Source organism: Oryza glaberrima, chromosome 2 (genome assembly GCF_000147395.1).
Source record: "Oryza glaberrima chromosome 2, OglaRS2, whole genome shotgun sequence".
Classification (NCBI taxonomy): Eukaryota; Viridiplantae; Streptophyta; class Magnoliopsida; order Poales; family Poaceae; genus Oryza; species Oryza glaberrima.
In genome coordinates this window covers 11,657,009-11,679,500 of record NC_068327.1, presented here as the reverse complement: position 1 = coordinate 11,679,500, position 22,492 = coordinate 11,657,009, and the positions used below count along the sequence as shown (strand labels likewise).

Sequence of the window (22,492 nt, the reverse complement as noted above, 5' to 3'; positions counted from 1 at the left end):
CTAACCTTACTAAGCTAGTCTAACAAGTTTTTTTTTCTGGAGTATTCTGTTATTAAATGAAATGACAACAAAACAAGCTAACATGTATTTCCAAACGAAAATGTTATAAAGGGAAATGCATGCACCTAGATATAACATAGCAAAGGACGATGGCACCGAAAACCTAGAATGAACTAAGTAAAGTGCGGGAACAGACAAAGGTATTGGACCTGTAGACTTTTTTTTTTTTTGCTAGTAGTAGCTCAAACTAGGTGGAAGATTTGGATATATTTCTAAATTCCTCAGCATGAACTTTAATTTTGAAGCCATTGCCTCTTCATAATGGTAAACAGCATTCCCTTGACAGTTGATTGGTCACCCTCTCATGATATGTTATTGGCGGGATGTCACGATGGAACGGTACCTTTTCCTTACCCAACAAAATTATTTTCTTATCTTAAATCATGTGACCTTTGAGTCTTTCAAGTTGCTGTTCTGAAAGTTCTGTGATTGACTTTTTTATATTCCAGGTTGCTTTAGGGTGTGTTTAGTTCACGTTAAAATTGAAAGTTTGATTGAAATTGAAACGATGTGACGTAAAAGTTGAAAGTTTGTGTGTGTATGAAAGTTTTGATGTGATGGAAAAGTTGGAAGTTTGAAGAACTGCTTTACTGACAACATGTCTGACTGTAGAACTGCTTTGCTGGTTTAAAAGCAGCCAGTTACTGGAGTTCCCAAATCTTCGCTTTTCTTATTCTGTTCTGTTTGCAAACAAAACTAAATCATGTGTTCTGTTGATAAACAGGTTCAAAACCTTTTATGTGTGTAACTGCTGAATCTGCTCCCATCAGAACCGTGTCGTGGGCACCATCTGTGAGGTAGCCAGTTGTACTGTTACTCTGGTCTATTCCAAAAGATAATTTTTGAGTTTTGACTCTTGTCATTCTATCAGTAAGGAAAACGTGAATACCTTTGTCACTGCTGGAGAGGATGGTCTGAAATTCGGGGATTTAAGGTAGGTGTTGGCCTTGTTGTGAACTTAAGCAATGTTTAAAACATCTTTCGAACTACTCTCTTATCCTGCATGAATTTCTAATATTATGTATGGGTCCTCAGAGGTCTGAACATTGAGTGTAGTCTCTCCCCCTTCCTCTCTGAATTCGTGGCACCTCCCAATTTCTGAACCATTCATATTTGTTTCTGTTTGTTTCCTAATGGTAAAAATTCCGAGTTAACAAACAAAAGATAGGCACGATATGCAGAATATGTTATTATCACATGGACCAATGATGTCAGTAGGAGTTTCTTCATGAATCCAGTGCGATATACGGTTTTTTTCTTTAGCTTTTCAATGGGCACTAAGAAACTTGTTCTAGAAGCTGCAGTATGTTTGGCTATGAATATACTGATTGTTATGGTTAAATCACTACCTGTCACAGCCCCCTTGGATTTGCTGTTGTTTTCTACCGTTTTTGTTTTGTAATATTTGGGAATTTTAGTGCATCTCATAAGATATCTTTGCTGCAGAGATCCATATCGTCATCTTTGGGAGTTAACTACTGCTCGAAGGGCCGTAATAAGTCTTCAATGGTTGAAGGATGCAAGGTAATATTTGTTAAGCACTAAATGTACTTGTTTTTCTTCACTAACACGGTGTTTACGTTGTTTTCCTTGTCTTTGAAACACTGCACTAATTTTAAATGGAGATGTATGTTTTCATTAATGTTGGAACACATACTAGAAACCATATTTGCTAGAATGTTGACAATTATTTTAGTCATGTAATTTATGTTCATAGGGCCTGTACTTCTCCGTTAGTGTGTGCTAAGGTGGATATTGTCTTTGTTTATATAATTAGTTCCATTAAAGCATCAGCGTATTTTTTTAAGTAATTCTATTTGCACTTTTTTTTTGCAAACGCTCTATTTGCACTTGTTTACATAATTATTAATATAAATGTTTGTATTTGCCCACGTACCTTCTAAATGAGATGCAAGCTTCCTTCACTGGACATTGTCTTGATGTATTACTGGATCAAAGTAGACGTGATTAAATAGACCACATTGTTTCATTCATGGTGATATTGTGTGTATATATGCCAGACATACCCTTTTTACTAGAATGGTAATGTTAACTGTTATATTTTTTATCTTTGTGTTCAGAGGTATTGTCATATCATTGGAAGATGGCGCATTAAAGTTCGTTAGCTTGTTAAGAATCGCAAATGATGTTCCTGTTACTGGAAGGCCATTTGTTGGAACGAAAACTCAGGGTGTTTCTACCTATCAATTGCCTGAATATTTGATCTGGAGTGTCCATGCCTCAGAAATTACAGGTGCATTTCACCTCATGTCCAACCATAGTAGATGTCAAGTATCGGAATATTGGTTATAGCCTTATATCAATATTTAGTTCCACACATTTGAGCAGAGTAAAAATGTCAAATATATATTCATGATAGTTCATGAATTTGTAATTTTGTTTTGCTGATATCCAGGCTATGCGGCTTATTGTGTGGCTGATGGAACTGCTGTTTGCTTTGAGGTAAACTAAACAGCACATAAACTATTGATTTATGCATGCTATTGTGATTCTCTATAACATTGCTAAATAAATATTCAACTTACTGTAGCTTACTCCGAGATTCTAGGAAAAGGAACCTGGGAGAAACCGTGTACCATATTTTCTTTGTGGTTCATTATCAGAGGGAACAACCATTAAAATTGGTATCGCATTACCAAACTCTCCTTTGTCAAATGTTCCTCTGGGGACCAAACGGGCTTCTAAAACTTGCAAAGATGTAGCTCAATTGCATGTTATAGAAGAAGGGAAACTTCTTACCAACTCAGGTAATCGCTGTCACCTGCAACTTGTATCATTTTGCTTGTACCTGACATGCCTGCTTAACCACCATACAGAATGCAATTGTGCTATAAATCCGAGCATCAGAGATGGTCAACAAGATGAACCTGATGAAGGACAAGAAACTGGTGCCATAGTTTTAGCTGCTCCTTCAATGCAAGAGAACTTTGGCACAAGCACCAGCAGGGGTAGCGAATCCCCTGAAAATTTTGAGGTATTTCCTCCTAAAGCTGTAGCAATGCATCGGTTGAGATGGACCATGAATAAAGGTAGCGAGAAATGGTTGTGCTATGGAGGTGCTGCAGGCATTATCCGGTGTCAGAGGATCTAAGGAACAAGAGCACACTTGAGGAATCTCCTTGCATATCAGGAAAATCTGCATGTGTCCATCTACACAATAAACTGTTGCATGCTGTGGTATGTTTCATCCGTTTCTTTCCTCTACTGTTATTTTGATCACCATGTCCATTTTGGGTTATATGTATTAACTTCTTGCACTGTGCTTGCAATATAACAGATTATGGCCATGTTTGGTTCCATGGGCTAATATTTAGCCCTACCCTTTTAGCCTCAAATTAGCCCTCAAGGATCCAAATAGGTGGGCTAATTTTGAGCTAATATGAATTAGCCCTCCTCAAAACATTAGCCCCTCCAAGGGGTGCTAATGGGGCTAATTTTGTGTGGGGACCATCAAAAAGCAGCACTCTCTCTCTCTCTCCTCTCTTTCTACTCTCTCTCCACCTTTTAGTCTTGAATTAGCCCATGGATCTGAACATACCACCCTAGGCTAATGTTTAGCCTACCAATTCATGACTAAACATTAGCTCTTAAAATTAGCCCTGGGCTAATCTTTCAAAGAGGGCCTATCTTTGGAACTCCCGACGGAGCTGTATAGCCTTATGGACTGAAGCTTTACCTGAGCTGCGAGGTTCTCTGTGTTTTGGGACCAGCAATTCATTGCATGTTGGTTCGAGAATAGAAAATATTGTCACTCCATGCGATTCTTCCTCCACATTACTCTGAAATAAGTGCAATAAGTGCCTTTGGCGATCCAGATTCGCAAAATCTGTTGTAATTGTAATTGTAATTGATAGCTATTCTTATTCATTTCCTGTAACATATGTAAGATTGCACAGATTATTGATGCAGCTGAAAAACCGCACGATATTAGGTGGGATTTCATGCATCGCTGTTTAAGTTTTGGAAGTCATACAGCCTTGTTGCTTCATAATATGTACTACTCTTTTTAAGGATTGTTGAGTTGTTAGGCTGTCGAAGCTTTTTTAAACAAATCAACAGCAATGTGTTGAGGCATTTCTTCGCTGCTGTGCTCAAGTTCTCGTAGGGAGCACGACCCTACGACATAGGAGCATTTCTGTCCTTGCTCCTTACCAGATAAAGAGAAGATCTGATGTATCTTTGTTAACACGATATCATAACAGTTGGGTAAACACGATATAGGAGCATTTTCATTATTGGAGAGAATTTGGCATATTTACATTTCACTTAGCTGTCTTTATCAAAGTGATATTTCGGGTGAAACTGCAGGATGAAGTACTGTACAATAGTAATAAACGTGGCTCCCCTTAAAAAAAGAAAAAAAAACATGGCCTGTTAACATCCCTAATGTCAATGTTCTTAGTGTACAATACAACTATACATGCATAATTCTCAGTCGCTCCAGTTATCCTCATCGACTACAAAATCCATTTGCCTCTTGCCATCATCTTCCTGCAGAGGTTTAGCAGTGCTAACAATCAAATGCCTAAAAAAGCTTATGCAATAATATCCCAATATGCCCGACTACTCCTGAGAAATTTGAATTTGATAGGATGTAGGAAAATTCTACAGAAAGATATATGATAACAAGAAATAGAAAATATACCATTTCAGTAAACGCTGGAGTTGATGGAGACCACACAAGAATTTGCCTGTCATTGCTGCCAGTATAAAGCTCCTGAATTCCAAAAGACTCAGCAATGGTATTGATGCGGGAACATTCAGGGTTAACAGAGGATAGGAGTAGAGGGAAGACTTACTTGTTCTTGTGCACTATAGTAGCAGCAATTAACAGGTTCATAGTGCCCACGGAATGTTTGAAATGTCATACCAGACCATAAATTGTACGCCTACATGAATTTGGCAACACAAGGTGAAGTATAAAATTCAGCGTCCAAACTGAGAAGCTAAAAAATGACCACACCTTAATGCTTGCCATGCATGGGATGAATACAAGTGATGGATCCTCAGTGACAGCTAATTGTAGCGGTTTGCTAGTCTGTAATCGCATAGCTTCAAAATTGACCAAAGTATTACAGCCTGAATCAATATCCCAAAGTCTTAAGCGAGAATCAGAACCTGAAGAGAGAGGATAACAATCATTAATGCATACTGCATACAGGCATAACAAGAAGATAGCCATAGGCAATAATTCCTTTCAAGCAATAGCAATCGAATGCTCATAGAAATAGCAATTAAATTCAATCAACCTGAGCTAAGAAGGTACATCCCATCTGTAGTTGTTCTTAATCCCGTAACAGCACCATAATGCGCCGTTGCACGATTTTGACTAGAAGACAAACCAGGGTGCAATCTCTGTTGGATATGTCCATGTCCAGGGATTTGACTTTTGTGCAATTTGTGTGACTGTTTCTTACTCTTGCCTGTCCTCTGCTGTGCAGAGTAAATCTTTGAAGAAGATGAAGGTTGTAAAGAGTTCAAAGGATCCTAGTCAAAATTAAAAATGAATACATTGATCATTTGCACAACTAGAGTGGAAGGCTGAGTTTGCGCGTCATTTCTAGGGCACAACAATCAACAAGAAACAATGTATGCAGACCTTATATTGTAAGAATTGGAGCACTAAACTGATCCATAGCACCTATATACTGACACTAATATGTGAGACAAACCTATAAATTAATAGCCGCAGAAATCAGCTTTTACTTGAAGGCTGACAGTATTGATCTGTAGCATTACAACCATAATGTTTTACTTAAAGCTGCAACATTTTTGAAGCTTTTGCAGAAAATAAAAGTGGAAGTCCAGCTTTAGCGTTGCAACCAAATATTCTGATAACAAATGTAAGTGATGGATAATGGTGACCATACCTTATCTGAGGTGCCCTCAAGAAAAGGAGGTCGCCTTCCTAGTTGAGACCATGATTGATCAAGAACAAGAAAGCATCCAGCTCGTCTTATGTCCCAAAATCGTATTGCTCCATCACAACCACCGCTCATCAAAATCCACTCACTTGAAGTAGACCACTCCAAAGACATGATACCATCTGACATGTCAGATACCAAGGATAAGGTGGTAACCATACAAACAAAGCAAGCATATTTTCATCACTACACTAGAAGTAAGCAACTAACCACGATGACCAGACAACGTGTGGGTAAAGGCTCCAGAAGCAATATCACATAAACGGACCTGAACATCTGCACTTCCAGTAGCGATCAGCATATGTGTTGTTGCAATTGGGGACATTGCTGCACTGTACACTTTTCCAGGCATCTTAAAATCCATTACGACCTAGAAAAGAAAACCAGGCAAAAAATCAGAACATCAGGATCACACCGTTGCCACCACAAAGGAGGCAAGACAAAAGAAAAATTAGCAATCGACAAAGCAGATGAAAGCATACTTGAGTCGAATTAGTATCCCACACTTTGACATACTGATCAAAAGAAGCTGTCACAAACAGCCCAGTGTCCACAGGATACCATACGGCCATAGATACCGCGAACTTGTGGCCATTTTCATGCTGCTTGTCCACAAGGAGAATGCTCCTATGCTTGGCAATGAACCCAGCTTCGTATTCGATCGCATTCTGCACATCAAATATAGCGGCTGATCCATCCGATGCGCCCGAGAGCAGGTACCGCCGCTCTATCAAATCAACCTGACCATATTGTCAAATTACAAAACACCAGCAGGAGCGACTCAGGAATTGCACATCAAATATGCAAGATTCCATCTACAGGGTGTACAAATCAAATTGATCTAAACCACTAAGGTGAGAGAAGAAGGGGAGTGAGGGAGTGAGAAGGGGGTGGACCTGGAGAGAGTTGACGGCGCCGTTGTGCGGGGTGGCGAACTCCTTGCGGTTGGAGAGTGCGAGTGAGGCGGTGCGGCGCGCCCGGGCGGCGGTCTCGAAGCGCCGTGCCCCAAGCTCCCCGCGTTCCCTCCGCCTCACCGCCTCACACCACATCCACTCGGCCGCGCACGACAGTTGTGTCCCTCTTCTCGGCGGTGACAGCGGGCGATAGAAACGGTGCGGTGTGCCAGTGAGGGATGAGCGGCGCGGCCGAGCGGGAGCTATGCTGACCGGAGATGGAGGAGGTTTCGGCGGCTGCGCTTGGAAGCTTCCATTAAATTAGGCAGTTTCAATCCGTGTTGATTTATGACTGCTCGGATCCTCCCGTGTCCCGTGTTCGACTCACATATGGCCTCATGGGGCACCTGATGGATGTTTGTCTCTGGCTAATCATGAATGATGAGTTGTGGTGTGAACATTGATAAATTTACATATACTATAAAAATACTCGTGCGTTGCAATGGGTGAATACTATTTTAACATTATTATTGTTATATACGAATTCGCTTGGATTTTTTTTAAGAAAATCATGAGCTACAATTACAAGTCCGACTTTTATCTCAAGTTAGCATGTGAGTGATTTTTAAAAAAAGATTTCTTATACGACTCCTTTCGTATTTTCAAAAGCAAACGAGCTTAAAATCTAACTCAAACACATATCTGTATTTCTAAAAGCGAACGAACTTAAAAAATGACTCAAACACGGATGATGTACCAAAATACCGACAAAAACATCTTCAACTTTTATAATAGCAGAGATAGAGAAGTGTTTCGTTATATCATCATTATTTAAATGGGCTTGATAGAATATCATAAGTTAAATAAAGAGTGTTCACTACGATATCGCTCGTTCGTTTTATTATCGAAATAAAACTAACTAAATTTATACTACCACCATCTTCGTATATATGACGTTGGCTAGTTCAAACCCGGCCGCCTCACACCACATCCACTCGGACGCGCACGGCAGCTGTGTCCCTCTTCTCGGCAACGACGGCGGGCGGTGGAGGACGGTGCGGTGTGCCGGTGAGGGATGAGCGGCGCGGCCGAGCGGGAGCTATGCTGACCGGAGATGGAGGAGGTTTCGGCGGCTGCGCTTGGAAGCTTCCATTAAATTAGGCAGTTTCAATCCGTGTTGATTTATGACTGCTCGGATCCTCCCGTGTCCCGTGTTCGACTCACATATGGCCTCATGGGGCACCTGATGGATGTTTGTCTCTGGCTAATCATGAATGATGAGTTGTGGTGTGAACATTGATAAATTTACATATACTATAAAAATACTCGTGCGTTGCAATGGGTGAATACTATTTTAACATTATTATTGTTATACGGTTTAGATAGGATAAAATTCACTATAGGAATTCGCTTGGATTTTTTTTTAAGAAAATCACAAGCTACAATTACAAGTCCAACTTTTATCTCAAGTTAGCATGTGAGTGTTCTTTAAAAAAAAGATTTCTTATACGACTCCTTTTGTATTTTCAAAAGAAAACGAGCTTAAAATCTAACTCAAACACATATCTGTATTTCTAAAAGCGTACGAACTTAATAAACAACTCAAACACGGATGACGTACCAAAATACCGACAAAAACATCTTCAATTTTTATAATAGCAGAGATAGAGAAGTGTTTCGTTATAATATCATTGTTTAAATGGGCTTGATAGAATATCATAAGTTAAACGAAGAGTGTTCGCTACGATATTGCTCGTTCGTTTTATTATCGAAATAAAACTAACTAAATTTATACTACCACCATCTTTGTATATATGACGCTGGATCTATATGATTTTTTTAAGCAACTTTTGTATAGAAACTTTTTGTAAAAAAACGCACCGTTTAGCAGTTTGAAAAGCATGCGCGCGAAAAACGAGAGTGGGCAGTTGGGAACGAGGGGAAACGAACTAAGCCTAAAGCTGTTACTGAAACTGCCAATCCTGAATACAAAGTAACAGCTAACAAGTAGTCTTCACAAATAAAGGTGGGGCTCACTGACTTAGTGACTTCTAGATAAAGGGGATCATGTTTCGCTACTCCTCTGTGCCTTAAACCATAACATCAAATGGTAAGCTAGAAAGTCACAATGTGCATAAATGATCATCGATTAGAGTCATCAAACAACAAATGAGTACAGATTAAGGAAATATATCTACCAGAACAAAAGTGACTTAAACTTAGTGAATTAGTAATAAAACAAGTAAAAGTGCAACTGCATTTTGTTCATGACCTGAAAAAAAAACCTTGTATCATTCTAATCAATAGAAAAACAGAATTGTGCATTGAGCTAATATTGTTACCTAAGGACAATGGAAGTAAGAATATGGCCAATTGCAGTGGCAAAAGCCAAATGAATTCTAATAGCCAGAACAGGAATAATGAAACGGCACCAAAGCATTCCTGTGACAACTGCTTTTTTTTCTGTTTGTGCGGCTATTAATTTATAGGTTTGTCTCACATACTATCAGAGGCACACCATTTCCTAGCCACAATTTTACAGTGAAAGATTGACGATAAATGTCAACTTACGGATGACGGCAATGAAACCAAAGAAAAAAAACTACCATACGGATGAGACTAACATGTGAATATGCAGATTTAGAGACCTAGGAGAAAGAGGACGGGGAGTACACCAACCTTGGGAATAGTTGTCGCGGACTCGGGGAGGAGGCGGGATGCGACGGGCGGCGGTCGAGGGCGGTGCGGGTCTAGGGTTTCGGCGGTGGTACGAGTAGAGGAAGGCGCGATGAGGGAGGAGGGAGGAGTCGGCGGCGTCGGGGTGACGGGATGAGTGCGAGAGAGAGGAGGGCGGCGGTGTCGAACGGTCGACGGTGACGATGTGGGCGCCGGCGCGGCGATGTGGGGAGTCCGGAGGATGGATTGGTGGGGGGCGGCGAGATGCGACGACGGTGGGGGAGCGGCGGGATGGGACGACGGCGGGGGGCGGCGGGGCGGGTCTAGGGTTTTGTCGGCGGCGGCGGGTGACGGATTTGGGTTGGGAGGTGTGGGAGAAATTTCATTATGTACAATCTAATACGCTGAACTTTAAGAGTCTAGCACTCAATTCGTAAGACTTTAAAAGATTTTACCACTAGGATAGCGAATTTCTTCATTTCATACCACTCCAGTCTAGAGGTGAAAACGGAACGGAAACCATCTTTATTATTTTCGTTTTCATATTATTTTTAGAATCGGAATCGGAAAAGGAAACCCCGGAAACAAATATTATCGATACCGAACAAAAACGAACCAGCGCGGATACGGTAATTAAAATTTATCGGAATACAAAAACTCCTTAAACTGAGCTTCAAACTTTTATCAAGTCCAATTATCAAGTCTCAACGGTCAACAATTCATCGTAAAATACAATTATATCAAATGAAATATTTTAATGGGGCCCGACTGTAAGCTGGTCAAAGATGAGTCAAGGGCTGAGGGAGAGGCGTGGGTCCCACTCTCTTTTTATTTTATCTTCTTTTCTTTTCTTTCTCTCTTTCCTCCTTGTCTCTTTTCTCTCTCTCCCTATCTCTTTTCTTTCTCTGCTTCTTTGTGCTTCTCGACTAGGCAGAGAGGGGGACGGCGGCGAGGCAGGAGGATGACGCCCGGGCGTCGGGCGGCGAGGTCGGGCGGCAAGGCGTCATCGGTGTTGGTGGCGGTGAGGAAGAGTCGCCAGTGGGCATCGGCGTTGAGGCATTGGCGTCGGCGGCGTGGACGGCGACGGTGAAGCACACAGAGGGGCGAGACACCGGGGGCAGGGACGGTGAGTGACGGCGGGGGGAGGACGACGCGAGACGGCGGTGGCGTGAGACGGCGGCGGCGTAGGGGGACGGCGGCCGACAGCGCCAGATCTGGCTGCGTGTGGCGTGCCTGCGTGGTGCGCACAATGCACTACCATTGCTCCAAAATCCCTAGCCTCTGCCTCTGACTCTCACTCTCCTCAACTAGGGTTAGCTGTAGTGGGTTGGGCTAGGCAAGCGGGAGGTATTATGGACTTTGTAACTTCGAAATTCCGAGAGAGTTTTCGGAAAGTTTCCGACCGATTCCGAGTTCCGACGGAAACTGCTCTTATCATTTTCGATTCCGTTTCCGAGAAAATATTTCCGTATTCATTTCCGTTTCCGAAAAATTCTGATCGGCCGATTCCGTTTTCGAAAACCTACCCGGAATCCGGAAATATTCCGTACCGTTTTCACCCCTACTCCCGTCAAATTTACAGCTCATTCGTCTCCTTCCGTTTACACCAATGCAGGGCGCCGCCGTCTCCATCTCCAGGCCCTCCTTTGCCGCCACAGCGCACGTCTTTCGCCTTTGTTTGTCATCCCCGCCATCGTGCCCGGAGGCCGGAGCTGCACTCCATGCCATTGCGCTTGGGTGAGCATACCACCGAGTGATGATGGCAGTGGCCGAGTTCGAGTACTGCACGCGTGCGACGACAGTGGCATGGTTGCGGATGGCTTCACGCCGCTGCATCTCCCCTCCTCCTCACTCTGGCCACTGCATCTTCCCTCATCATCGCTCCTCTCCCCTCTCTCCTCTGGTACGTGTGGGTCCCGCCGCCTGAGACGAGGAACTCGTAGCCAAAACTTACTCCGCGTTCTTGAGGAGGCCACGCGGATGGACGACGTGGCAACAAATATTTGGTTTTGGGGAGGGAGGCTGAACGCCACATCGGCGCACTGTGAACGCCCTAAGGGTGTTCTTAGCTTTTCATGTCAGCTTTTGCCATCTTCTATTTTAGTCCTCACATGTTTTTTAACTACATAACGTATAAAATTTAGCACTAAACACCCTAAATTTCAGAAACAAGGATACAATTTCTCCCCTTCCATCATTCTCTCTATTCCCCAACCACCACAACTCGACGACGGCTGGTAGCACAGTGAGCTCCAACAGAGGACGGCGGCTTCCCAACCTCCTCCCAAACAGCGGCTCGGAGGGTGACGGCGGAGGCGCGAGAACTCGCCGAGACCCCTCCTCTCCTGGCCGGCGACGAGCGCTCGGCGGGCGACGGCGGCGGCGCGGGAGCTCATCGGGGCCCCTCCTCTCCTGGGCGGCAACGAGGGCTCGGAGGGCGACGGCAGCAGCGCGAGAGCTTTTGGGGCCCTCCACTCCCGGCCAGCAACGAGGGCTCGGAGGACGACGGTGGCAGCGAGGATCCAGAGCAGCGTGAGAGCTCGTCGGCACCCTCCACTTCTGGCCGGCGACAAGGAGACGGAGCACCGAGGGCAACGGTGGCGGCATGGATCCAGAGCGACGGTGACTCCGACGGTGGAGAGAGAGGTTTGTTTCGATGGTGGGGAGGTGGGGGTGATGGTCTACAGCCTGGATTCCATGCTTTTATCTGCTTTTTCCGTTGAGCTTCTCGTGTCTTAAGTTAGGGTGTGTTTAGTTCTAGGGATGTAAAGTTTTTGAAGTATAAGGGCACACATTTGAAGTATTAAACATAGACTAATAACAAAACAAATTACAGATTCCGCCTGTAAACTGCGGGACGAATTTATTAAGCCTAAGTAATCCATCGTTAGCAAATGTTTACTTAGCATCACATTGTCAAATCATGTCGCAATTAGGCTAAAATAATTCGTCTCATAATTTACATGCAAACTGTATAATTGGTTTTTTTTTTCATATTTAATGCTCTATGCATGTGTCATAACATCGGATGTGACGTTTTTAGCTAAAAATTTTTGGGATCTAAACAAGGCCTTAGTCCCGTGTTCCTCACAAAGAAATGGTCCCCCACTGCCACGTTAGCAGCTGTCCTACGTGGCGAGATGCCACGTTCCTGCACCGTGAAGGCCTGAAGGGACAACATCACAAAAGTCAGTCAACTTGAGAATCATATGAATCATTGAAGGCGGTGACAGCCAAAAATATCATCTTGACTTGTGCTACGATTTAGATTGGATGAGGCCAGAGCAGAGGACTCATAGCCTCCTTGCTTTGCTTCTTGGGCGTATCATCAATAGGTAGCAGAGAGACTAGCAGACAGCTTGTGAAAGAGAGCAATTGTATGGCAGAATCGCTGCTTCTCCCCGTGGTGCGCGGGGTGATCGGCAAGGCGACCGACGCGCTTGTCCAGAAAGTCACCCGCATGTATGGCGTCGACGGCGACCGCCACAAGCTGGAGCGGCAGCTGCTGGCCGTCGAGCGCCTGCTGGCCAACGCCGAGTCGAAGAGCGAGACCAACCCCGCCGTCAAGCGCTGGATGAAGGACCTCAACGCCGCCAACGATGAGGCCGATGACGTCCTCGACGAGTTCCAGTACGAGGTGCTGCACCGCGAGGCCATGAGCCTCAAGTCGCTAGGGCACAAGGTACGGAGCTACATGACCCCCTAGAGTTCCATTTTACCATGAGAAGGAAGCTTGCCAAAGTGCTCAAGAAGATCAACGAGCTAGTTGAAGAGATGAACACGTTTGGCCTGTTGCTGCGAGATGAGACACAGCAACTTTCTTACCGGCAGACGTACTCAGTGCTGCCATCAAATGAATTAGATGATATCTTTGGCAGAGACGACGACAAGGAGGTGGTGGTGATCAAACTGTTGCTCAATCAGCGAGATCAGCACAAGTGGGAGAACCTGCAGGTTCTCCCAATTGTGGGGATGGGGGTATAGGCAAGACAACGCTTGCCAAGATGGTCTACAATGACTACAGGGTTCAGAATCACTTCGAAATAAAGATGTGGCACTGTGTGTCAGACAACTTTGAAGTTGTTTCCCTTCTAAAATGCATCATTGAATTGGCTACAAACAAAGCATGCTAACTGCCTGAAACCGTCCAGTTGTTGCAAAAGGAACTACAGAAGGCCGTTGGCCGGAGAAGGTTTCTGCTCGTGCTGGACGATGTATGGAATGAAGAAAAGAAGAAGTGGGAGGAAGACCTGAAGCCACTCCTGTCTTCTGTTGGTGGTGGTGATGGAAGTGTTATACTAGTGACAACTCGGAGCCAGCGAGTAGCATTTATAATGGGCACCCTAGAATACCATAACCCAGCATGTCTGAGTGACGATGATTCATGGGAATTATTCTCAAAGAAAGCATTCAGTAAAGACGTACAACAGCAAGCTGAATTGGTAACCGCTGGCAAACTTATTGTCAAGAAATGTAAGGGGCTTCCTCTTGCTTTGAAGACAATGGTTGGTATGATGAGTTCAAAGCAACAAGTCAAGGAATGAGAAACAATTGCAAGAAGCAATGTAGGGGACAATGACAGGGGCGAAGATGATATACCTGTACTAAAATTGAGCTACAGACACTTATTACCTGAAATGAAGAATGCTTTGCCTTTTGTTCAGTTTTCCCAAAGGACCATGAGATGGACAAAGAAGTGTTGATCCAACTGTGGATGGCAAATGGTTTCATTCTGGAATATGAAACAATGGGTTTAGAACAAAAGGGGGAATATGTTTTCCGTAATTTGGTTTGGAGATCCTTCCTCCAAGACGTGAAACCGATCAAGACATTTTCTTTCACTGCTGATGAGTCTATAATTTGTTGCAAAACGCATGATTTGATGCATGACTTAGCAAAAGATGATATACCGAATTTTCCGATGATAATGAAATGAGTCTAATAGTGGAATTGCTCAAAAGATCATCTTCTCTCCACACTTTGATAACTACATGGTTACCAGTACATATTAATGACTTAAGACAGATGTCATTAAGAGATTTTGGTACTGACTTAAGACTTATGTCATTAAGTGCTTTGGGTATTGTCTGTATTCGGGCTTGCCCTTCTCATAGCCAAGTGATCAATCCAAAGCATCTAAGATATCTTGACCTTTCTAGGTCTTACATGGATGTGCTGCCAAGTTCAATATGCACGATGCATAACTTACAAACACTAAGGCTCAACGACTGCCTACTTTTGACATATTTACCGGAAGGTATGAGAACAATGAGCAAGCTCATCCATCTTTATCTTCTTAGATGTCCATTGAAGAGGATGCCACCAAATATTAGCCTACTGAAAAATCTTCGCACTCTAACAACATTTGTTTTGGACACTGAACCTGGCCGTGGAATCGAGGAGCTCAAGGACTTGAATCACCTTGCCAACAGGTTGGAACTGGAGAGCTACGGCCAAGCTGGAACCGGTCGGTTGGGCTACTCAGAGAGTTCTCTGATAGGGGAGAGGGGGAAAATGGCTGGGGAGCGAGAGAGCGAGCGCGTGAGGGAGCGCCCTCACCGCCCGGCGGACGGCCACTCCGGTGTCCGACGGCCACATTCCAAACCCCAGTTTGGTTCCTGGCGCGACATCGTGGTGGGGATTGGGGACCACACGTTAGGTAAGGCTGAGAAGGAGGCGGCTTGGATAGAGGTGAGAAGGAGGAAAGGAGTTCATTCAATGGCGACCTACCGGCGCCCAACCACTCGTCCGGCAGCATTCAAGGCGGTGAGGGATATCCCCCAGTGGTTGCAGGGAGGTGTTTCAAATGCCTTGGCCTAGGGCATCAGAAGGCGCAGTGTACCGGCCAGATTCGTTGCTTCCGTTGTTGGTTTTCGGGCCATCTTGCGAGTTTTTGCACCGAGCATGAAGAAGTCTCTTCAGCTTGCCCATGCTCAGTTGCTCAGCCTGCTTCCCTCACTTCTCCAGCTCGTGTGCACCCTGCTGCTCGCCCCGTTCAGCCGACGCCATGTCCTGCTGCTCGTCCAGCGCCGCATATAGCTGCTCCTACTTCTCGCCAGCGTCCGCCATCCCCGTCCGCTGCTTCGGGTCGCACGCGCCCCGGCCTGCTCCGCTTGCCGACTGCGGGGCGGTTGGGCGAGCTGAGGAAGAAGCTCATCCGCGGGACGTTGTCAAGTCTTCCAAGGAGATGGCAGGTTTTCAAATCTGCGCGGCTAGGGAGCACGCCTACATGGAGGGTTTTCGAGTCGGCGAGCCGGAGCTGCGGCCGGGGACTGGCCGCTACGTGCTGTCCTGGACGGCAGGTATGGAGCACAATGAAGCTTGGCTCAACCAGCACTCGCTGTTGGCCATGGTTCTGAAGACGAGACCATCGGTCTCACCGGGGGAGATGTTAGAAGCCATCGTCCAGCACACCGGCATCAACGAGAGCAACGTCCGTGTCGACGTGACACATACGGAGGATTTTCTGGTGTTGTTCCGCATGCTGCAAGATCGGAACCTTGTTCTCCGTTGCTCTCACGAGATTTTCGTGAAGGGGGTTCCCACGTCCTTCAAGCTGTGGAGCCGCCGGAGTTGGGCGGACAGCTCGGACTTGAAGTTCTTCACCAAGATTTCGCTCAATGGGCTCCCTGCTCACCTGTGGGAGCGCGAAGTGGTGCGCAACCTTGTCAACGAGCTCGAGGAGGAGCTCGTCGAGATCATCCCTGCCAACGACGCCAGATGTCTGGGCCTCTTCGCCTGGTTCAAGAATCCCAACAAGCTTCCTAAACGGCTTCAGGTGGAGGTGCCTAAGAAGATAGGGGCGGGCGGCTCCTGGAGGAAGTCGTCTTCGAGCTCTGCTCCTCCTTGAGCGCCTTGAGCACGGCCCTCTTTTACTGTATGGCGTCTTCCTCCACGTTGAAGAGGTAAACGATCCCATGCCGCGCCCCTGATAAATTCTACAACGATGATGGTGACGATGACGTGACAAGGCGCAACACCTTCGACTACTGGGCTGAGTGGTTTGACAGCGCAGGTCCGTGGCCATCGGACCGGGGAGGCAGCACTCGCTATGGAGGAGCATCAGGTTCGGCCGGGGGTTTGGAATGCCAAGCGTTCGACCTCCTACCGTCGGTGATACAGCAACCAGTCTGTCTTTTCAACACGGAGGAAGCTGTGTCGGCCGTCGTTCGTTCCGGTTCGTCGGCTGAGGGGGAGGATTTGCTCCCGTCTTCTCCAGGCGCTGCTGCTATCGTCGGGACGAGGGAGCTGGGCACACAAGTGCCGGTAACGCAGGGTTTCGAGGTGGCGGCGACGGCTGTTGGTGCGGCTGCTTCGGTTACCCCTGAGGTTGGCGCTGCTTGCCGTCGTCCTATGGGGTCTGGTTCTCTCCTCAGCTGAGACGATCAACGCGTCGCTTCAGGTGGCGCAAGTCAACGACGTTTAACAATTCTCGCCATTGACTCAGGCGATAGTGCTGGTCTCGCCCGAAGTGGTGGTCGACACTGTCGAGGTGATCTCGCCGTCCCTACCTCGCGTGTTCGAGCTTGCTGTACCGGGTGCAGGGGCGATATGATCCCCTGTTGCTGAGCTCATGTTGGCAACGAGGTGCTCGCCTGTTGTCTTCGATTTGCTGCGTCTGATGGACCAAGAGCAAGTCGGCGGAAGATTGTGCGGCGGGGTCGAGGTACACGCCCCGGCGGTCTCGTTCGTGTTGGCGGTCGGGGAGCAAGGCGGAGGTTCACGGTGCGGTTTGCCGATGCTGGCGGACGAGAAACATGACGGTGGCCCACGGTATAGAGAGGTCACGAGGTCAACCTCTCCTGTGACACACCATTGCACTGTGGACAAGGTTCACGGTCGCAACTCCCAAGACGAAGAGAGCAGTCCGAGGCCAGCATCGGCGCCTGCTTCCTGCTGGTCGCTGCAGACCACGCCGCTCCCTGCTAGACGCCTTTGCTTCGACGACCTCTGTTTGGATCCTCCATTAATGGGGGCGGTTGAAGGCAGCAGCCCCCAAGGTGGGAACTCAGCGGGGGAGCATTTTCGAGCTGGAGGTCCGGCTCCTACTGAAGTCGTCCGTGGGTCGTATTTGGCAATTCCTCAAGCAGCCCAGGAACAGGTGGTGCCTTTTGACCGTGTCTACTCTCGACGAAAGGAGGCCGGCTCTAAATTGGGCCCGTTGCCAGCTCAGATCGCTGTGTCGGCAACCCAGGAAGTGCAGAGCGCAGCCGCAGCGGCCCAGGAAGCAATCCTCGTTGCGGCCGATGAGAACATGTGCGTACAAGTCAACATCTTCGTCGACGCTATCTCCACGCCGCCCTCATCGTTCGTCCTCAGCAAGCCGCCTGCCTCCGTCCCAATCACCAAGAGCAGATGCCGCCCGGTGATCCCAGTTGATTTCAAGCCTTGGAGAAGCCCGCGGCTGGCTCTGCAAGGCTCAGGCACCCGACGCCACTCCATCTCCAAGGCATAGCGGGTGACTATGAAGAATCTGGGAATCATTGAAGAAGAAGAGGAAGCAAACGATGAGGCGATGGAGGAATATGTTCAACTCTTCGACGAACCGCTGCCGCCTCACCATGTTGAGGCCTTGGCGGAGCTGCTTCATCTTGAACTGGTGGAGCCGGAGTTCCAAGCGCTAGCGGATGTGGCACCTTTGGCAGTTGCTTCTCCTGCTTGATTTTGTATGCTGTGTTAGCCGGGGGCTGGGGGTGTCTGGTTGTTGTAATGTCGGGAGTGAGTTTCAATCTTCTAGTATGGAATGTAAGAGGGCTAAACAACGCTGCGAAGTGCTCCCTGGTGAAGGAGTATGTTGTTTCCTCCAATGCGTCGGTTGTGTGTTTCCAAGAATCTAAGTTAGAAGTTGTTGATCGTGTCACTGTCTTTGAACTCTGCGGCCCTGATTTTGATCGTTTTGAATTTCTTCCTGCTCTTCAAACTAGAGGTGGCGTGGAAGGGGGATCTATTCCAGGGCACTCTTGTCCATGTTGGACAATGGTCGGTGACAGTTAATCTGGATTGGCGCCAGGGAGGGAGATCCTGGGCTGTGACCTCGGTGTATGGCCCTCAAAGGGATGATGAGAAGCTGTTGTTTTTGGAGGAATTGTCTGTCATCAAGAATTGTTGTTTGGGGAAATGGATGATAGCCGGTGATTTCAACCTCATTACAGCAGCCGAAGACAAGAATAACACAAGGATCAATCGGCGCTTGATGAATGCTTTTCGCAGTAAGGTGAACGATCTAGAATTAAAGGAGATGTATCTTTTTGGTAGAAGATATACTTGGAGCAGTGAGCAGGCAATCCCAACTTTGGTGAAACTCGACAGATTGTTCATTTCCACTCAGTGGGAGGATCTCTTCCCCGAAGCTCATCTGCAGGCTCTGAGTTCTTCAGGTTCAGACCACTGTCCTCTTCTTTTAACCTGCGGTAACCGAGTCCCTAAGCAAAAAAAAAGGTTCAGATTTGAAACCTTTTGGACAAAGCTTGATGATTTCAATGACGTAGTGCAGGAGTCTTGGGGGAGTGAGGTCGATAGCTCTGATCCTTTTTGTATTTTGTATGTGAAGATGGCAAGATTAAGCAAGGCACTTGGTAAATGGGGACAGCGGAAAATCAGCTCGTTCAAATTACAACTTCAGATTGACATCAATGGCACTTTAAGTGACCCCTTCAAGCCTATGAGGGGGCTAAGACAAGGGGATCCGTTATCTCCTCTTCCTTTTGTCCTGGTGATGGATACTCTTCATGCTTTGTTGTAGAAAGCAATGTCAGCCGGGTTGCTTGACAAAGTTAACCACCGGAGCAGAGCACCAAATAATTCGCTCTATGCCGATGACGCAGTCATCTTCTTTAAACCGATTCGTCATGAGGCCATGCTAGTCAAAGCCGTGCTTGATCTCTTTAGTGAAGCCACTGATCTTCTTCCCAACTTCTCCAAGAGTGCAGTTTCACCAATTCGCTACACAGAGGAACAGAGCTCCTTGGTTCAGGATATTTTACATTGTAGATTTCAGAACCTTCCAATCCTCTATTTGGGTCTTCCGCTCTCCGTGAGGAAACCAACAAAAGCAGAGTTACAACCTCTTTTTGATCGCTTGGCTAAAAAGGTGGCAGGCTGGAAACCAAAGTTCCTTTCACCTAACGGGCGGCTCTGTCTGATCAAATCAGTTTTGATGGCCATTCCGGTTCACTTTCTCTCTGTGATGCAGCTGCCGAAATGGGCCATCAAGGACATCGAACGCCACTGCAGGGGTTTCTTGTGGAAAGGTCAAGAAGAAGTTAATGGGGGTCATTGCCTAGTTGCTTGGAGAGCCGTCTGTATGCCGGTTGAATTTGGTGGTTTGGGAATCAGGGATATTGAGCTTTTCGGGAAGGCTTTACGACTGAAATGGGAGTTTAACAGGCTTGAACATGAAGATAGGCCATGGACAATGGCTAATTGGGAATCTGATAAGGATGTCCGCGACATTTTCAGCTCAACTTCACAGCACATGGTGGGAGATGGCCGTTGCATCAATTTTTGGAGAGGTAACTGGCTGCCTCGTGGGGGAAGTATTGCAAATAATTGGCCTATCATTTTCTCCTTTGTCGGTCGAACGAAGATCACAGTGGCTCAAGGACTGACGAACAACAGGTGGGTTAGAGACTTGCAGGGGTCCATTTCCAATAGGGCCCTTGCTGACTATCTGAATTTATGGGATGAGCTGCAACTAGTGTCTCTTCAAGACGGGCAGTCAGATTCGGTTTTATGGAGGTTTACAGCAAGCGGCGCCTTCTCGGTTTCCTCTGCATATGAGTTCTTCTTCTACTCTTCGGTGAAGTGCCCCCACGGTGAGCTGATTTGGAAGACCAAAACGCCGGCAAGAGTGAGGTTCTTCCTTTGGTTAGCTGCGAAGGGCCGGTGTCTTACAGCTGACAACGTCAGCAATCGAGGCTGGCCACATGATACGACATGTACACTGTGTCGAGCTGCGCCGGAAGACTGCATCCATCTGTTTACAAAATGCTCTTTCACTAACAGAGTGTGGCAGCAGTTGAGAACTTAGCTGAATGTGGCGTTTCCCCTTCCTGATCAGCTCGGCCTACAGCTTGCAGAATGGTGGCTGCAGGTGCATGTCTGTTTTCGGTCAAGGTACAGTGCTGCCTCCGATTCTCTGTTCATGTTGGTCTGCTGGAAGCTTTGGAAAGAAAGAAACGCAAGGATTTTTTATGACAGATCAAGGGTGGTAGAACACTTGGTGGCAGACATCAAAGAGGAGGTCCTGATCTGGAGAGCGGCCGGAATTTTTTCTTGCGGGGAGTAGCAGCATGTTTTTTGGCCCCCTGTAAATAGTTTTCCTGTTCTTTTTCGAGGTTTCCCTCGACTCGACAGTATAATGTTGTGTATATTGTATTACCCTCTTTTATCTTAATGAAATTTGGTCGACTTCCTTCCGCCGACCCAGCAAAAACAGGTTGGAACTGTACAATTTGAGTAAAATAAATAGCAAGGAAAATGGAAAAGATGCCAATCTCCATCTGAAGCAAAATCTAAGTGAACTAGTACTTTCTTAGGGTGGTAGTATATTTTGCATGCCTGAAAACAAGGGATGCAACGAGGAAGAAGTGTTGGAGTCGCTTAAACCTCACGCTAAGCTCAAAATTTTGGAACTACACGGATATAGTGGCCTAAAGATCCCACAATGGATGAAAGACCCACAGTTGTTGCAATGCCTAACAAATCTCCACATTTCCAACTGTCCAAGATGTAAGGATCTATCGACTGTGTGGTTTTTGGTCTAGCTTGAGGGTCTGTTCTTATCTAAAATGAAGAACCTAACCACATTGTTTATGAATGTCGCTGGTGTGAAAGCCGAATGATACTACATCCCTCTGCAAATTTTCCCAAGGTTAAAGGATATGACTCTATGCCAGTTATCAAACTTGGAGAAATGGACAGAAAATACTGTTGGCGAGGCCGATACTATTTTGGTTACGTTTCCGGAGCTCGCAAAGCTATGTATCTTCGATTGTCCAAAACTTGCAAGTGTTCCAGATTGCCCAGTTCTAAAAGAATTGAACTCAGCTAGATGTTGCAGTCTTGCAATCAGCTCACTTGCACATCTAACAACTTTGTCTGAACTCATTTATGAGGATAATGAGCGTGTGAGAATGTCGTTGGGCTCATGGCCATCTCTCACGAAACTAGATGTTAGTTCGTCATATAACAAAATGTCCACTCTGGAGGTCAGTACAAACCAAGGCCCACTAGAAAACCTTCGGAGTTTGACGCTATATAGCCTCAACTGCTTCACAGATGTATCTGGTTTCTCAAAAATACATCTTGGGCTATGGAAATGTTTTGCCTTTGTGGAGGACTTGTCTATTAGTGGATGCGACGGCCTTGTGCGCTGGCCAATAGAGGAGCTCATGAGCTTGATTCACCTTCGATCCCTGTCTATTGAAACTTGTCGTAACCTTGAGGGAAAGGGTTCATCATCGAAGGATGGTCAATTACATATCCCGATGCTGCCTGCATCCCTCGAAAAGTTGTGTCTAGTATATTGCCCAAGATTGGTGGCGCTTCCTTCGAAGCTTGGAAATTTGGACAGGCTAAAGATTATGAGTTTGCAGCACTGTTATGACCTGAAAGAGTTGCCTGATGGGATGGATGGCCTCGTTTCACTTGAAGAATTGAAGATTTGGAACTGCCCAGAGATAGAGAAATTTCTGTAGGGTCACCTACAGCGGCTCCCCACACTCAAAGAGCTACTTCTATGGGGATGCCCTAGCTTGCAAAGACTGTGCAGAGAAGGCGGTGAGTATTTTGATTTGGTCTCGTCCGTCCAACGCATAGACATTTCAAAACCAGAAACAGAACTGGCTGAATGGCCCGAATCAGAAACAGAACAAACCGAATCAAGATGTAACAAGAACAAGCAGCTTGTAAAGAGGC

General features: G+C 46.2%; 1 protein-coding gene and 2 pseudogenes across 5 annotated transcripts; 2 read left to right on the top strand and 1 right to left on the bottom strand.

The window, feature by feature from the left end:
• The first annotated feature begins 2,100 nt into the window (after positions 1-2,100).
• Positions 2,101-3,388, top strand: LOC127762500 (uncharacterized; annotated as a pseudogene).
• An 876-nt stretch (positions 3,389-4,264) lies between these two features.
• Positions 4,265-9,898, bottom strand: LOC127763732 (WD repeat-containing protein ATCSA-1-like). 5 transcript variants are annotated; one of them, XM_052288521.1, is made up of 10 exons: positions 9,578-9,896; positions 6,902-7,326; positions 6,488-6,745; positions 6,216-6,375; positions 5,952-6,127; positions 5,331-5,568; positions 5,045-5,199; positions 4,881-4,970; positions 4,727-4,798; positions 4,265-4,572 (listed from the first exon to the last, which is right to left on the bottom strand). In XM_052288521.1, exons 2-10 carry the CDS (start codon positions 7,052-7,054, stop codon positions 4,513-4,515), a joined length of 1,362 nt encoding a protein of 453 aa, XP_052144481.1. In that variant the 5' UTR covers positions 7,055-7,326; positions 9,578-9,896; the 3' UTR covers positions 4,265-4,512. The 5 variants fall into 5 exon arrangements, with proteins under 5 accessions (XP_052144481.1, XP_052144482.1, XP_052144478.1 ...); XM_052288522.1 differs by lacking the exon at positions 9,578-9,896 and having other exon boundaries at positions 6,488-6,732; positions 6,902-7,039; XM_052288518.1 differs by lacking the exon at positions 4,265-4,572 and having other exon boundaries at positions 4,579-4,798; positions 9,578-9,898.
• Positions 9,899-12,953: 3,055 nt separating this feature from the next.
• On the top strand, positions 12,954-22,272 carry LOC127762499 (putative disease resistance protein RGA1; annotated as a pseudogene).
• The last annotated feature ends 220 nt before the right edge of the window (positions 22,273-22,492 follow it).

Excerpts from the sequence above, each read along its gene's own strand:
- LOC127763732 (XM_052288518.1), bottom strand. The coding sequence starts at position 7,054 with ATGTGGTGTGAGGCGGTGAGGCGGAGGGAACGCGGGGAGCTTGGGGCA. Across the intron at positions 6,746-6,901 it reads GCGCCGTCAACTCTCTCCAG|GTTGATTTGATAGAGCGGCG; the intron begins GTCCACCCCCTT and ends CAATATGGTCAG. Across the intron at positions 5,200-5,330 it reads GATGTACCTTCTTAGCTCAG|GTTCTGATTCTCGCTTAAGA; the intron begins GTTGATTGAATT and ends CTCTCTCTTCAG.